Source organism: Ochotona princeps, chromosome 1, assembly GCF_030435755.1.
Source record: "Ochotona princeps isolate mOchPri1 chromosome 1, mOchPri1.hap1, whole genome shotgun sequence".
NCBI classification, from domain to species: domain Eukaryota; kingdom Metazoa; phylum Chordata; class Mammalia; order Lagomorpha; family Ochotonidae; genus Ochotona; species Ochotona princeps.
The window spans coordinates 90,815,485-90,833,138 of record NC_080832.1 but is presented as its reverse complement, the minus strand read 5'-3'; the positions used below and the strand labels follow the sequence as shown (position 1 = coordinate 90,833,138).

General features: G+C 37.2%; 1 protein-coding gene across 8 annotated transcripts in view; it reads left to right on the top strand.

The window, feature by feature from the left end:
* The window catches only part of PHF3 (PHD finger protein 3), a 90,627-nt gene extending 73,494 nt beyond the window's left edge, over window positions 1-17,133 (top strand). For all 8 annotated transcript variants that reach the window (XM_058661718.1, XM_058661711.1, XM_058661726.1 and 5 more), the window contains 5 exons: window positions 4,998-5,193; window positions 5,666-5,813; window positions 7,964-8,053; window positions 13,876-14,071; window positions 14,278-17,133. In XM_058661718.1, the coding sequence (XP_058517701.1) occupies window positions 4,998-5,193; window positions 5,666-5,813; window positions 7,964-8,053; window positions 13,876-14,071; window positions 14,278-16,388 (2,741 nt within the window). In that variant the 3' untranslated portion in view covers window positions 16,389-17,133. The remainder of the gene's footprint in view (window positions 1-4,997; window positions 5,194-5,665; window positions 5,814-7,963; window positions 8,054-13,875; window positions 14,072-14,277) is intronic.
* Window positions 17,134-17,654: the final 521 nt, after the last annotated feature.

The window sequence follows — 17,654 nt, the reverse complement described above, 5'->3', positions numbered from 1 at the left end:
ATATTTCATTGATTGTGAAAGCAGGATTCTTCTATAATATCATTTGTAATTTAAGTGGGTTTTTCCATTATTGGTATTGAGGCACAACTGTTCACTCTTTGAGTAGTTAAGTATTTTCCTGTAACTAGTTTTTAGGGTTGAGGTAATGTTTGTAAAGTAGTGTAGTTTACTTTTCAGTGTTATTATTCTATAAGCTTTTTTAAGTAAAGATTTATTTTTATTGGAAAGTCAGATTTACAGAAAGAAGGAGATAGAGAAAGATCTTCTGTCCACTGGTTCACTCCCCAAGTGGCTGCAGTGGCCAGAGCTGAGCCAATCTGAAGCCAGGATCCAGGAGCCTCCTTTGAGTCTCCCGCGTAGGTGCAGGGTCCCAAGGCTTTGGACCGTCCTCGACCACTTTCCCAGGCCACAAGCAGGGAGCTGAAAGGGAAGTGGAGCAGCCGAAATATGAACCCACACCCATATGGGATCCCAGCGTGTACAAGGCAAGGATTTTAGCCACTAGGTTACCACTTTGGGTGGGCCCATATTCTGTGAACTTTTAAAGCCCACTTGAATATGAGCTGAACTTTCCCACTTTTACCAGGCTGATGCAAGAATCTAACTGTTAGAATAAACTGGAGGGGTTGGATCAGTTGTGATGGTACTAGCATTTATTAGGTAAGAATGTAGAAGAGTATTCATTATACATAACAGAATAAGCAGAATAACAGAATAAGAATTATTTTAAAAATCTTTTTTAGAGCAGTTTTAAGTTCCTAACAAAATTAGGAGAAATGGAAAGAAATTTCACATATAATTCTTACTCCACAAAATGTATAATAGCCCGTTTGGCAATTTACCCCACCAGCTAGTTTAGCTGAAAAAAATTAACGTACATTGACATACATTCTCCAGGTCTGAATTAATATACTGTGTCATGCATCCAACATTGTAGTATCACAGGCAGTATTTTCACTGCCCTAAATACCTTTTGTGCTGTTACTGCTTATCCCTTCTACAATTCCACCAACATCTGGTTACAGTGATATCTTTACTGTCTGTGATTTTTGTGTTTTCCAGAGTACTATATAGTCGGAATCATACAGTATGAGACATCTTTAGATTGTTATTTGACAGTAATATACATTAGAGATTATGTCATATGTTTTCAAAGCTTGATTGCTCATTTCTTTCTGATGCTTCAATATTACATTGTCTGGATGTGCCATAGTTTATTCACTTACTAAAAGATACTTTGGTTGCTTTCAAGTCCTGATAATTTTGAAAACATCCAAAATCCTGTGTTCCAGGTTTTTCATTTTGCTTTCAAGAGAGAAATACATGGTACATTATTTGTCAGTTACGTGCTGTTCAACGGAACCCTGGAACATGTTACTCCTATTTAGCTATAACATAGTACCACTCCTGCATCAGCTTTTCTTTATCCTTGCCTCCCTACTTCCCTTCCTGTCTCTGGTAACAACTACTGTATTTTAGCTTCTGTGAGACTATTTAATATTTAGACTTCACATGTGAGTGATATGTGGGTAGTTGTTTTCTGTACTTTGCATAATTAACCATGTTCAGGTTTGTCAGTGTTGTTGAGATTGACAAGCTTTCGCCCTTTTTTATGGCTGAGATGGTACTCCAGTGTTTACACATACCTGATTTTCTTCATCCAGTCATCCATGGGTAGATCTTTAGGATGTTTTCATTTCTGGGCTATTTTGAATAGTGCTGTCCATGTCTCATTCCCCTCTTTTATCGCCTGTCAGATTTTTGTGTAGAAGTCTCTCGTCAAGAACATTTGGTCTTTAACCTTGTAGAGCTTGATTATGATTATGCGTTGAGGCGCATTTATTTGGATTGACTATTACTGTTGTTCTTTGACCTTTTTTCATCTGGCTAGTTCTGATGTCTGCCTTGAAGCCCAATAAATTTGTATATTTGTTCTTTTCGTGTTGCCTCTTAATTTACATAAGCTTTTTTTTAACCTTGATTTTTTTCTTTTTTCTTTCAACTGCATTTTCAAATAGCCTTGTTTTTAAAAACATATTTATTTATTTATTTATTTATTTTGACAATCTTGACAATTAGGGTAAAAAGGTTCAAGCACTACAGGAAGATGGGCAAGACAGTTAATTCTGTATTGTTTCCTTAATATATCTGATGTAAAAGGGGATTTTAAGGTAGAAGCCCCACCCAGTCTCCTACCCACCCCAGATCCCAGATGTGGGGCATGCTCTGAGGGTCTTGCTCAAGTGGTTTTGATAGTTCAACAGTTCTGAATTGCTGCCACTCTCACCACTCCAAGCACGATGAGGTCGTTGGAGAATCCACTGATTGACATAGTCCATTATAGAGTCTCCGTTTGTCCAGTATTTTCATTGCTAACGTATAGCTGAGGTGGTTGATTGACTTGTTCTGTCCTCTGTTTTTTGATGGTTAGGGTTCTGAGTCCGGAAGCTTGATTGGGGGGATACCAAAGAAACTTTGTCTCAGGTGTTCCCAGACCAGATTCTTGTATGTTCTGGCAAGCACAGGGCCCAGCACAGTCCATTGCCCTGATCAGCCGGTGGTTGCAGTAGCTGGGTTGGTTCTGTTTCCATTCCTGTCTTCCACTGGAACCAGTGGGTGTTTGCTGTCCAGCCTGGTTCTGCCCAGCACATACTCGGCCCTCACATAAACCAGTGTGAGCTGCAGCCTAGTTGGATCGACCCACAATAACCCCCACCAGGCTTGCCCCCTACCCTGGTTTGCCAGTATGTGTGGCAGACTAGTCCAGTCTGTCCCACATCCCCTTCTGCTCTCATACATGTCAATGGGTATGAAAACTTTATTCCATCTAACCAGCTCAACTATCCAGCCTTCACAGATGTTGTTGAGTGCTTCTCTGTCTAGCCACCCTAGCCCCTGTCCTAGTTTTTGTGCCCTCCAGTGGGGGGTGGTAACCTAACAGGGAGGAGCCTGCTATATCCCTCCCAGGCCACTCCCACTCCCAGATTATGCACTCTCCAGGTGGTTCTGTGGTTTAACTTGACAGAACTAGCCTCCAGTGCCAGCTTCTGCCAGCTGATGCTGTGAAATAGCCTTTATTTTTTATCTCAGTGATTCTTTGTTTTATTTTGCTTTTAATGCCTTCTGTCATGCTTTTTTCTTTGCCGAGTATACTTTTCAGTTGAAAGATTTCTGCTTGATTTTGTTCAGTAAAATCTTTTTTAGAATGTTGAATCATTTTTCTGTGCTGCCTTAAACTTCACTGAGTTTCCTTAAGGTAGCTATTCTGAAATCTTCATCCAGACATTTATAGGTTTGATTTCTAAGTTATTGGTCTCTATAATTATATTTTGCTGTTCAGATGGGGTCTTGGTTCTGTGCAGGCTCTCAATGCTGTTGGTATACAGTATCAGCTATATGTTTCGTTTATATTTCCTGAGCCTCTGGATACTTCGGGTTTTTCAGCAGTAGAAAACAAGAAAACCTAGTCTAGGCTTAGTCCTTAGGGATGAAAGCCTGTGTGAAAAGATGCTGATTAACTGCCAACATGAGCATTAAATGTGACTCCGTAGAGAGGAAGAGAACAGGCATTTGACTTGGCAATTAAGTTGCTGCCTGTGACTCTGTCATTCTATATCAGAGTTGTATTTTGAGCATTCCTCTCCATTTCATGAAGGCAGACTCGGAGAGGCCTATTCTGGCTCTAGTAACTATATTCCTTCCACTCAAAGATGTGCCATCCTTCTACTTTCCCAGGCCTTAATCAGGGAAATAGACTAGGGAGTGGAGCAATGGAATTCTAACCTGCACTCACGTGTGTTGCTGGTGCCACCGGTAGAAGCCTAGCTTGCTACTCCACTGTGCTAGCTGCAGAAACTGTAACTTTAAAAAGTGAAAATAGGCCGAGTTATAAAAATTGCAGTTAATTGGAGTGCCTTTGGAGGCCAAGAACTCTGAGGTCATCCACCCCCTTTTGGATCTACCACACAGGATGGAGGAAGCCCAAATCCTTCCTCACAGGATCCAAGGTCATCGGAACAACAGCCAGGAACCCTGAGCATTCTGCAGAAACAGAACAGTAAACATCCATCAGGACTAAGGAGAGGAGCTTTCTCTGGTCCTTACTTAGTTCCAACTTTGGGTCCCCACCCTATCTAGCAATGACCATCAGGGTCGCTCCGGAGGCCTCCCCCCCAACACACACACACACACACACACACATTAAAATAGATAGGCAGAGAACAACAAGGAAAGCTTAGAACAGACAGGAAATGGTCAGCATGGACTCGCACATATCTTGCTAGGCAGGACACAAAGATTAGTTACTCCTCACTAATGTATTGAAGATTTCTCTGCACACCCCTCCTAAAACTGTTCTGCACCTCAGTTGTTGACATATGCCTTGTTAGATTGATAAGCCAGTTTAGACTATCCTAAAATTTGTCAAGTTCAGCAAAATTATGCTCAACACTATAAACTGCTAAACACTAAAATGAAAATAGACATGAGACAGCTGAATAGTACCCTATAGCCATTTTAAGGTGTATAGCAGCCGATTCTGTGTATAAACTAAAACTGAAATGTCAATGAAGTAGTCACAGGATGTGGTTAAGAACTTGCATTGTTTTAACATATTGGTTACTCAATACCATGTCAATTAATTGCATAATGTTGTAAATTGTCGTTGATGTTATGTTGTGGCTTTTAATTGATTGGGATGATATTCTGCCAGCTCTACCTTCAGACCAGAGAAGGTCTCCCCAGGAAACTGTTCAGTTTATCTGGACAATAAGATGCTGGGCTCTGTGCTTGGTATACACTTGCAATGAAAGAATCTTGACTGAATTAGAAATGTAATACAGCAACAAGGTGGAGGAATCCACCATGGGGGGAGGGTTTGGGGGATTCCCAGAGCCTATGAAACTGTGTCACATAATACAATGTAATTAATAAAAAATATATATATTAAAAAAATTGCAGTTAAGACAGTGGTTTATTTCATTATCTTCTGATTTTAGGTCGAATGGCACCTCCTGTAGATGATCTTTCTCCAAAAAAAGTGAAAGTTGTTGTTGGAGTAGCTCGTAAGCATTCAGACAATGAGGCAGAAAGTATAGCAGATGCATTGTCTTCAACTTCAAGTATTTTGGCATCTGAATTCTTTGAAGAGGAAAAACAGGAATCTCCAAAGTCAACATTCTCTCCTGCTCCACGGTAAGTTTCTCATTTATAATTTGTGATTAGTCGTTATGGATGTACTTACTGTAAATTGTACTTGAAAATCTCCAAAAACAGAAAATTAGCATTTCCTAATAATCCTTTTTTTTGAGAAAGTAATTCTACTTCATGTACTCTAAGATAGAAGAAGTGAAAAATGATTTGAGAAGTTAGGATTAGTGCTTTGAATATATAGGGAAATGACTTTAATTCTTGTCCTAACAAATTGAGTATATGTTTCTATGGAAAAATTATTTGTAGTTTTCTGAACACTAGTCCAGCTGACTTTGTGCAGCCTGATTGTGGAAAACTGAAGTGTGATTTGATGAAGTGTAATTGTAAAATTTTTTGTCATAACCTTTGCATCTATTGGCCTTCTTGATATGCTAAGGTAGAAGTTATTGATGACTAAAGAATGGGTTTATTCATGCATCTTTAGGCTGCTGACTTCTAACATGTCATTTTTCAGTCCAGAGATGCCTGGGACCGTTGAAGTTGAGTCTACTTTCTTGGCGCGGTTGAACTTCATCTGGAAAGGTTTTATCAACATGCCTTCTGTGGCAAAATTTGTCACCAAAGCCTACCCAGTATCTGGCTCTCCTGAATACTTGACAGAGGTACTGTGAACTTTTCTGCCTTCCTAGTCATGATTGCCATTAACAGTGGTTCTTAAATGGCTTAATAATGTAATTATGAATTCACAACTGTATTTTTTGAATTGAAGAAAATTATACTGAGTTTTTTATTTAACATATTTTATTATTATACCTCAAATACCAAAAATGATAGAAGCAACATACAAAGTAAAATTATAAAGCAGCTTAACACATAAATAAAGATAGAAAGATTCTTGACAAAATGTTGTGAAATCTTGCCTGGCAAAACTTAAAATGATAATACATCAAGACTATATATTTTATATCCCTTAAATGGAAGGTTAGTTCATCTTCTAATACCTATCTAATCAACAAAAATATTATCATAACAAATTGGCAAATAAAAACCATGACCATCATCATCAAAGCAAGGGCCTTTCATACAATTTGAACACATCATTTTTAAAAAAGAAAATACTCCTATTAATGGGACATAATATGATTAAACCATCAAAGAAAATTACTTTTTTTAAAAATTTTTTTTTTTACTATTTTTTGGATTGACATCATTTCATAACAGCCACATCGATCACAGCAACAATAACAACAACAACATCAACAACAAATTGTAGCACCCTGATAAAATAATGTGCCACTGAGTAAGCAACACATGCTTAACTAAAAGGAAACACAGAAGTCTCTTAGGAACTATGATGCCATCGTATACTTCATGGGCACTTGATGAATTCTACTAGAGAAAAGAAATTATTTGGAAGCAAGCAAACCGATATAAAAACATGAAAACATATGAGATACAGCCAAAAGAGCAAACAGACACTCAAAAAACAGTATATATTGGACTATTGGAGTTATCCTTTCCATGTTGGCTTCCTTATATGAGAGAGAATATATGGTATTTGTTCTTTTGTGATTGACTCATTTATTCATTTATTATTTACTCATTTATTCTATTTAAAACCAGGTGGTTCCAACTAGAAACCATTATGCTCAGTGAAATGAGTCTATGCTCTGAGTTTTAAACCCACATGTCCCATCAGTGAAGGGCTGGTTTGGCGTTGTGGGTAAATCTGCCTGTGAGGCCAGCATTCACATAGGCAGCCATGTGCCCTGGGCTGCTCTCTGTTCAATGCAGCTTCCTGTTAATAGCTCTGGAAAGGCAACAGAAGGTGACCTGAGTGCTTAGGCCCCTGTCACCGATGTGGGAGACCGAGATGAAACTGGCTCCTGGCTTTGGCCTGACTAAGCACTGTCTTGCTGTGTGGGGAGTGAGCTAGTGGATGGAAGATCTCTATCCCTCTCTTTCTTTAACTCTCTAATAAATAAATAAACCTTTAAAAAAATCCATGAAAATTTGTGTGGATATTCAAGTTTTTGTTTCTTTTGTTTTGGTAAATATGGACTTAAAACGTACACATACTCACCTGTTTTCAGGAAAATTGTGCCTTTTAATAAGTACTCTATTTGGGCCTGGCATGATAGCCTAGTGGCTTAATTCTTGCCTTGCACGCCCGAGATTCCATGTGGGATCCAATTCCTGTCCAGCTCCCTGTCACACCCTGAGAAAGCAGTGGAAGATGGCCCAAAGCCTTGGAACTCTGGACCCCTACGGGAAACCTGGAAGAAACTCCTGGTTCTTGGCTTCGAATCAGCTCAGTTCCAGCTATTGCAGCCACTTGGGGAGTGAACTAGCAGATGGAAGATCTGTCTGCCTCTCCTGTTCTCTGTGTATCTCTTTCCAATAAGAATAAATAAATTAAAAAAATACTTAATGCAAAATATGCTGTTAGATTTGATAATCTCTAAAAATCCAACTGATAATGATTGAGAGATATCCTTGTTTGCAACTACCTTCTAAGGCAGAGAGTCTGCTTAGTACTCTGCAGTAGGTTTGCCTTGGATCAGTAGTGTGATATGCTTGCCCTTGCTTTGCTCTTTGATGCTGAGACCTGGCAGAACTTAACACTCTTCCCTAGTAACTGTGCTTAATCATTTTTGGTTGGCACTTGAGACAGAGCATAATTGCTGACATGTTCTCTGTTGAATTTTAATATTTGTTCTTACTTATACTGTTTTGAATTAGTTTTACAATTTCCACGAATTATTAGTTTCATCTCTGTATGCATATGTTGATCACTTCTTCTTTACCACAGGATTTGCCAGATAGTATTCAAGTAGGTGGCAGAATATCACCTCAGACAGTCTGGGATTATGTGGAAAAAATCAAAGCATCAGGAACCAAGGTGAGGTATACTTTTTACTCTGTTTGCATAGCATGGGAAAATGTTCAGAAGAATGTAACATTTTCTGGGGAATGGAGTCTACACAACATCTGAATTCATATACTTAGAAAACTGAACTAAAACCATTTAAGTTCAAAACACCCAGTATCCCTACCCTCTTAATGCACTCCCACACTGTTCCTGTGTGTTTCTTCTTTGGTTTCTGTTATTATTTTGAAGGAAATAGTGAGATTCACTCAAATTTTACCTTCAGTTATACACATCTGCTTTTTGTTCTAGCATGGCTAAGCTCATGGAATAGCAAAGTTTATTTCCAGTTGTTTAGGATGATTAGGTTGCTGTGAATCTGTAGGCTAATTCAGGAACCAGGCTCCTTCCTTGGATTTTGCTGCTTTCAAGTGGATTGCCCTTATACGTCAAAGATGGTTAAATTGGCTCACAAGCCAATTTGAAAAAAAAATCTTAAAAAACAAGATGACTGTCTAGTTGTTTTACCGGCAGGACCTAGAGATAGCAATCATTTCTCTGTTTCCTTTAACTTTCATTAACTAGAACTTTATATTCTAGCCTTACTTGCTAGGAAAGCTGGGAAACATGTTCTGTTGGATGATATGTGCTCAGCTAAAAGTTAAGGGATACTGTTCATAATTGGAAGACCAGAGGAGTTTAGAAACTGAAGCATAATTTGTTAATTCTACCGTGATGTTTTTTTTTTTTTTTTTTTTTTTTCGTGATGTTTTTTTTCCTGTGTATTTTCTGTCTAGAAACCCATGCAACAGTATTACACTGGAAAATTTAATCATTAACAGAAATGTTCCCTGTCAGGGAATCTGTTTTAATTTACCATGTATTATAGGTACTCTGTGAATCAGTGTGGAATAACTATTACTTTGTCCAGTTATTTTATTTTTTAAAGTAACATTTACCAGATTTAGATGTAGTCCTGAGAACACAATGACATTTCCTTCCAGCCTTTCTTCCTTCTTCCTACATCCCTCCCCCTTCGTTCTTCCCTCCGCTTTTTTTAAACTTTTGAGATGTACTATAAACTTTCACTACAGTAAAGGGTTAATAATTCTTCACCAAAAAAGTTTAACAGCTAAAAAGCAAAAAGACCTTAGTTTGATGGGAACACAATGATCATAAATAATAAATAGAAAACTGAACATTTCACCCTTAAAAAGTGAATTAAGTTATTACTTATAATTGTAACTGTAGTAATATAACATGTTAACAACTGCTTTGACAAAGGTTTGTAATAAGGTTCTGCAAAACTGTTGCAATGATTGTGATGCAAACAAGCTTTTTTTCTCTTTTTGCCTTTTCTATTTCTAGCTCCCACATAAAAGGGAGAGTGTATGGTATCTATCTTTCTGGGTCTGGCTTATTTGACTCAGTTTGATATCCTCCAGTGAAATCCATTTTGCAGCGAATGGTAGAATTGGATATTTTTTTATACTGAATAATATTCTATGTGTCTATATACTACTTTGTCTTTATCTGATCATCTGATGATGGACACCTTGGTTGTCCTTGAATTTTGGCTATTGTGAACAAATGATCTTATAAACGTGGTGTTATAAGTATCTCTGATTATTGTTCAAGTCTATGGGTATATACCCAGTGGAGGATGTGTTGGATTTATATTTCTGGATTTTAAAAATATCTCCACACTGATTTCCTCAGTGGCTGCAAGAATTTACATTCCTACCAACAGTGTGTAAATGTTACGCTTTCTCCATGCCTTTGCCAGTATTTGTTTTTGCTGTGTGTTTTTGGGTTTTGGCTGTTCTGAATTTTGTTTTCCTGATAGCTATGTAATGGTAGGCTTTTAATTTTTTCCATATATTTGTTAGCCATTTGTATTTCTTGAAACTGTCTACTGAAATCCTATGCCCATTTCTTGACTGGATCGATTGTTCTTTTGCTGTTGAGTTTTTAAAGTGCTGACATACTGAGGATATTAGTTTGTCAGATTAGGTGTTTCACAATTTCTTTTTCCGTTTTGTTAGGTGCCTCTTTACCCTATTGATTGCTTCATTTTCTGTGGCATAACTTCTGAGTTTCATTTGTTTTAATTTTGCCTTTGTTGTCTGTGCTCTGGGGTCTTATTTTATAAATCATCCCCTATACCAGTGTCTTGCAGTGTTTTCACTTTAATTTTCTTCCAGCAGCTTCATAATCTCTAGTCTTACATTTATATCTTTGATCCATCTTGAGTTGGATTTGTTTATGTATCTTTAGAGGTATGGATCTAATGTTATTCTTCTAAATATGTACATTCAATTTTGCCAGCACTATTTGTTGAAGAGGTTAATCTTACTGCACTCTATTGTCTGAATATTTTTTGTCAAACATCAGTTAACTATGTATGTGGATTATTTTCTCGACTCTTATGTACCACTGACCTGTGTATAAGTTTTTATGCCAGTGCCACATTATTTTAATTACTATAGCTTTGTAATATTCTTTGAAGTCAGATACTGTGATGCCTCCAGCTTGTCTTTCTTGCTTTGGCTATTTTGGGTCTTTTGTGATTCTATATGGATTTTAGGATTAATTTTTCTAATTATGCAAAGAATGTCATATTTTGATGGGGATTGCATTGAATCTGTAGATGACTTTAGGTAGTATCGACATTAAGCCAGGGATATCTTTACAGTTGCTTGTGTTCTTAATGATCTATTGTCAATGTTTGGTAATATTCCTTGTAGAGATCTTTCCCCTTTTTGGCTAAATTTCTTCCTAAAATATTTTACTATTGTGGCTATTGTGATTGAGATTTCTTTCTTGATTTCTCTTTCTGTGAGTTCATATTTAGTATACAAAATCTCTACTGTTTTGTATGTTTAGTTTACTGAATCTGCAGTTTTACTGAATTGGTTTATCAATTGGAACAACTTTTGGTGAATTGTTTAGGTACAACATTGTGTCATCTGCAGTGTAGATAATCTGACTTCCTTTTTTTTTTCTTCCCCAATTTTGATGCCCCTATCTTCTTTCTCCTTCTTAATTGCTCTTGCTACAACTTCCTCCATTACTATGTTGAATCAAAACAGCAGAAGTTGCCATACTTATCATATTCCCAGGTCTCAGGGAATGCTTTTAGCGTTTCTCCACCTAGTGTGATATTGGTTGTGGGTTTGTGATGGATAATTTTTAGAATTTTGAGGAATGTTCTTTCTATGACCTAATTTTGGAAGGTTTTAGTATGAACGGGTGTTGAATCTTAGTGAATGTGAATCGTCATCTATTGAGAGGACCGTGTAATTTTTGTTGTTTGTTTTATTACATTCGCTGATTTGCAAATGTTGATCTGCCCTTGCATTTCTGAGATAACTCCCATTTGATCATGATGTATGATTCTTTTCCTGTGGTTTTGGATTATATTTGCTAATATTTTGCTGAGAATCTGTACATCTTTGTTCATTAGTGGTGTAGACCTGTAGCTTTCTTGTCAAGTCTTTAGATTTGATATAAAAATAATGCTGGCCTCATGAAAAAGTTTGGCAGACTTCCATCCCAGTCAATGATTTGGAATAGTTTGAAGCTTGTTCTTTGAGTGTATTGTAGAATTCAGTAGTAAAACCATCAAGTCTTAGACTTTTCTTGATGGAAGACTTAATTACTGCTTTATTCTTACTGCTTATTATGGATTTGTTTAGGTTGTCTGTATCTTCTCGATTTAATCTTGGTAGGTTGTATGATTCCAGAAATGTATCCATTTCCTTGAGGTTTTTCCAGTGTATTGGCATATATTTCGGGAGTGGTTTTTTTTTTTTTTTTTTTTTTTTTTTTACAGTCTTTTGTATTTTGTTAGTGTTAGTTGTAATGTTGCCTTTTTCATCTCTAATTTTATTTATTTGAATTTTTTCTCTTTTTTTTCTGTGTGGCTAGAGGTATGTAATTGCCTTATCTTCTCAAAAAAAACCTGACCTTTTGTTGATCTTTTGTATTTCAGTTTCAACTTCTTTTATTTCTACTCTGATTGTTTTGTTCCTTTCTCTAGAAGTCTCTAGTTTTTGTTTTGTTTTGTTTTGTTTTGTTTTGTTTGATTTGGGTGATTACAAGTGGATCATCTTAAGTTGAGAAAAATATTTTTTCTTATATTTATGTTTGAATTAAAATGAATATGCTATTAGAATACAAATGAACTGAACCAGTATTTGCTGTCACTTTCTCATGGGAATAAAATGCAAAGTGTTATTAGTGGATGTTTTAGGACTTACCCTTCATTATGAACGTGTTTTACTGGCTATTGTACCTGGAAGTTGGACTAACATTAAACACTGTGGTAGTTGTTACTGTCGCAAGCTGAGCAGATACATTTTATGCAGCACTGAAGGCTATTTTGTTCTGTAGTTTTAGTGCACCTGTCGCTTGTCAGGTGTGGAATCCTATCAGTGCTCACGTGTTTCACATTTTGGAACATTGTGATTATTCACATTAGAGATGCACAGTCTGTATACAGTGTGGTGATTTTTGATGTAAATGACAGATGTTTAACTGATAAGCATTTGTGTAAGAGGTAGTCATATCCCACTTACATGGTTTTCTCCTAAGACTCTGTATCACAGTTAGAATTTTGCAGCAAGTACGGGTCTCCCCGTTTTATCTGTGTACATTCACGAAAAAGGTCAGTTTCTTAACACTATCAAAATACTGGGTTAGGATTGTTAACTCCTAATCCCCCCCAAAAGGCCAAGAACCAGAGTACAAAAGTAAACAAAATTACAAAATTACTTTGTAAAATTCACCATTTTTGTGCATTTGAAGTCTATTTTTTTCCCATACTCTTTATTCCTAAATATAGTCCCTATTTAATAGATTGATCTGTTTTGTGTGTGTAGCAATCCCTTCTCTATCTGTGGTTTTACTTTTGTTTTGCTTTCAGTTACCACAGGTTAACCCTGGTCTGAAAATATTAAGTGGATAATTGGAGGAAGAACAGCATTTAATTGTGTGCCATTCTGAATTTCTTAATGAAATCTTGTACTGTTCTGTTCTGTTCTGCTGCACCCAGGACACAAATCATCCTTTTGTCCAGTATATACAGTACGGATATATATATATATCTGTCATTAGTCCCTTGGTAGTTGCAATAGTTGCCTCTGTTGTTATTCAGCTGTAAAGCATGTAGTAGTTGTAATTAACTGGCCTTTATTGTACATACTAATGGCCGCAAAGTGAAAGAGTACAAGTGATGACAATTTTATTGCATTGCCTTATTTTAACTGTTTTTCTTAGATATTCTTATTAAGCTTTTACTAAGCCTAACGTATAAATTAAACGTTATTATCATAGATAAGTATATGTAAGAAAAGCATATAACCATACATATACACTTACACACTCAGGGTTTCTTACCATCTTTCTTTCAGTCATGTGATTCAGATCTTGAAATGTATCCTCTGTGTCTGTGTATGAGGGGAGATTGTTGTAAAGTGCATAGTTGGAAAGGAGTGTTTTGTGTGGTTAGTTTTCTATGTGCCTGGAACACAGGCAGCCTTTTGAGGTCATAGAATTGGAAATTGGGATGTAGTATTGATATCTAAATATTTGGATTTCAGCATCATCTTTACCACTGGCAAATTATGTCACTTTGAATAACTTATTTGTCACCCTACGACACAATTTTGTATTTAATGCTTGTCAGTGGGTCAGCAAGCATGTTATTATACTATTCTTTGTAGTTAGCATGACAAATTATGGTTACTAACTGTTACAAGACTCAAGATTGTCACTAATTTAAGAAGTAATATTAAATCAAGCTATTCTTTAAGATATTATTTTAAACAACTATTTGCTGTTCTTCTGAATAGGAAATTTGTGTGGTTCGGTTCACGCCAGTAACAGAAGAAGATCAAATTTCTTACACTTTGCTTTTTGCATACTTCAGTAGTCGAAAGCGCTATGGAGTAGCTGCCAACAATATGAAGCAGGTTAAAGATATGTATCTGATTCCTTTGGGTGCTACAGATAAAATTCCACACCCTCTTGTGCCTTTTGATGGACCAGGTAGGTATACATTTTTATTATAAGATATGACTAAAATAAGGTGGGAGGTGGGACTAGAATGAAAAGATGATACTTTTTCTGGATCCAGCCTACTCTAGATGGCCTGATGTGCCTAGACATCCACTTAATAACCTATAATCTAGGTACCGAAATTTATCCTGTTGAATAGGGATTCAAATTTTTTTTGTGTTTTTGGTTTTGTACAGGACTTGAACTTCATAGACCTAATCTGTTATTGGGCTTGATTATTCGTCAGAAACTGAAGAGACCACATAGTGCCGGCACTACTGGTCATCCAGTTGAGACTCCTGAAAGTGTCCCCATGGCATTGCCACCTGATAAAAAAAGTAGAATAGAAATTTCTACTGAGGAAAGACCAGATGAGGAAAATGGCTTTTTTAATTCGTTTACAGCTGTATTACACAAACAGAGAAATAAGCCTCAACAGACTCCTCAGGATGATCTTCCAACAACAGTTGAACCTCTAATGGAAATCACCAAGCAGGAGCCACCAAAACCGTTAAGATTCCTTCCTGGGGTATTGATTGGTTGGGAAAATCAACCTTCTTCTACTCTGGAATTAGCAAATAAACCTCTTCCTGTGGATGATATCCTTCAAAGCCTTTTGGGCACTACTGGTCAAGTATATGAGCAGACTCAGTCAGGGACAGAGCAAAATACTCTTCAAGAAATTCCATTTATAAATGAGCAGACCACCTTGAAAGAAGAGAAGGCAGAGAAAACAGAAGTGGCCAATGGTGAAGTCAAAGAAGTAAAAATTAAAGGCTATAATCTTTCAGAATCCACAGGTAATACAGAAGTAGCTGGGGAAGAAACAGCAGTGGTTGGATCTTCTTCCATTTCTCCAGGGCCTATTACGGGTCTTAGTCTAAGAGGTAAACCACCAGATGTTTCTACAGAAGCATTCTTAACAAATTTATCGATTCAGTCTAAGCAGGAGGAACCAGTAGAGAGTCAAGAGAAAACATTAAAAGGACATCCACCTCAAGATCAAGAGACTACTTCACAAGACAATCGGACTTCAAATACTGATTCTCCAAGTACATCTAATGTAGGGAAAGGAAATACAGATAGTATTGGGAGTTGCAGTGATAGTCTTGCTGGTAATACAACAAGGTCCCCACAATTCATCAATCTAAAAAGGGATCCTAGGCAAGCAGCAGGACGAAGCCAGCAGGTAACTGCTGCAGAAAACAAAGATGCAGATAGCTGCCGGAATGGAGAGAAGCATGCTCTGCCTGGTCTGTCTCACAACAAGGAGCACTTAACAGAACAAACCAATGTAGAGGAAAAATTGTCTTCTGCAGAGAAAAGCACAGGTGTTCAGCAGAGTGATGATTCAAAGGTTGAAAACTCACCATCTGCTGACAGCATACACGCTTCCCAAACTGAACAGACAAAACCCTTACAAGAGGATACTTTAATGCAAAATATTGAAAGTGTGCACCCATTTCGAAGAGGATCATCTGCAGGACCATCTCATTTTGAAGTTGGAAACACAGCTCCGTCTGAGTTTCCTCCTAAAAGCATCAACTTTACTTCCAGAAGCACCAGTCCCAGAACAAGTGCAAACTTCTCACCTATGAGGCCACAGCAGCCCAACCTTCAGCATCTCAAGTCTAGCCCTCCTGGATTTCCGTTTCCTGGGCCTCCTAATTTCCCCCCACAAAGCATGTTTGGATTTCCACCACATTTGCCACCTCCCTTACTTCCCCCGCCAGGCTTTGGCTTTACTCAAAACCCAATGGGTCCCTGGCCCCCTGTTCATGCCCCAGGCCAACCGCAACGCATGGTGGGTCCCCCTCCGCAAGCATCAAGGTATATAAACCCACAAAATTTTTACCAAGGTAAAGACATCCGGAGACCAGAAAGGCGCCATAGTGACCCCTGGGGTAGGCCAGACCAACAACAACTGGATAGGCCATTTAACAGGGGCAAAGGGGACCGCCAGAGATTCTACAGTGACTCACACCACTTGAAAAGAGAACGACATGAAAAGGAATGGGAGCAGGAGTCTGAAAGACACAGACGCAGAGACAGAAGCCAAGACAAGGACAGAGACAGAAAAAGCAGGGAGGAAGGGCACAAAGATAAAGACAGGGCACGGCTACCACATGGTGATAGAGGAGCTGATGGAAAAGCAGGCAGAGATGGTAGGAATGGGGACAGGAAACCAGAAAAACCTAAAAATGAGGACTATGACAAGGACAAAAGTAAACATAGTTCTGGAGAGAAGGACAGAGATAGGTATCACAGAGAGAGAGACCACACTGACAGAGCTAAAAGCAAAAGGTAAAATTTTCAGGCTGGCTCAAGATTACATTTAAATTACTGTTAAATGTTTTTTGTTTTTTCCCCCCTGAAAAATAAGAGATTGCCTGCTGGAATTGTGCCATCTTTAACACTTTTACCGTTGCTGGTTTGCAGAACAATAAATCCTGTGTGTTGGTACAGACAGCTCTGTACCAATGCTCATCGTCCCTCGTTCATACTGACCATACCTAGTTATAGGAATTTAATATTTTTTAAAGTTTTACATTGCTGTATATTAAAAAATCTGTTTTATTATGCAATAAAGGCTTAGAAAATTTAGTTTTATTCTTTAATTAGTAAATATTGCTAACTATGGAATATATTTACTGCCTCTAGTGAATGTCCTTTATATGATGACTAATTTGGGAGTAATGTGTGCTCTGTACTTTCGTTTGGAATTGCACTGTTTTTAAAGAAACTGTAGAGCAACAAGAAGCCAAGTGACTTCATAATCAGATTATAGTAATCATTAGTTGAACAGATTTTGACCAAGAATCAGAAGCCCAAGGAGTATGTTTCTTGCTTTATCTGCACCCATGGAAGGCATTTATTACCATATTCTACAGCGTTGTGGTAGGCCATTATTTTCCTTTTCATTTTTGGCTCTTCAGAAACTTGGATACTTAAGCTTGTATATGGTCCTGTGTTTTGCTATCCTTTTTACTGTAAAATGTAAATATTTTAAGGGATATTTTGATTCTAAATATGATAAAAGAATTTCTCACCTATTTTGTGTGTGTGATTTGAAATTTAGTAGTAAAAGAATTTCTTCTTTAAAGCTTTAATGACATTTTTCTGTAACTGAGCCAAGAACAAAGACATTTGCTGAGAAAAAGGTGATTTTTTTTATGAAGTATCTTAGGTTGCAGGTTCCAGGTAAGTCATGTAGTCTGAAGAGGCTAGAATTTAGAACTATCAATGAAAATTGTATCCATAATCCATGTCGACGTGTGTTTGTGAAAAGTTATACAGCATCAACATTTAATCTTAGTAATAAATGAAAGACCATAGAACTTTTAAGAAAACATTTTTTAAATCTTTTTGTAGAATTTATAATTAACCCTAAATTTTTTGTAGAGTAACTGGTTTTGGTTTTATATGCTAATGTTATGTGACATGGAAAGCACACAGCTGGTATTGTTAATCTAAATTAATTTATTCACACCTTAAGATGTTGTTTTGATAGCTGTATAATCTGAAATAATAGCCACTAAATGATGCTGAGGCCTGGGAACCACACACCCAAAAG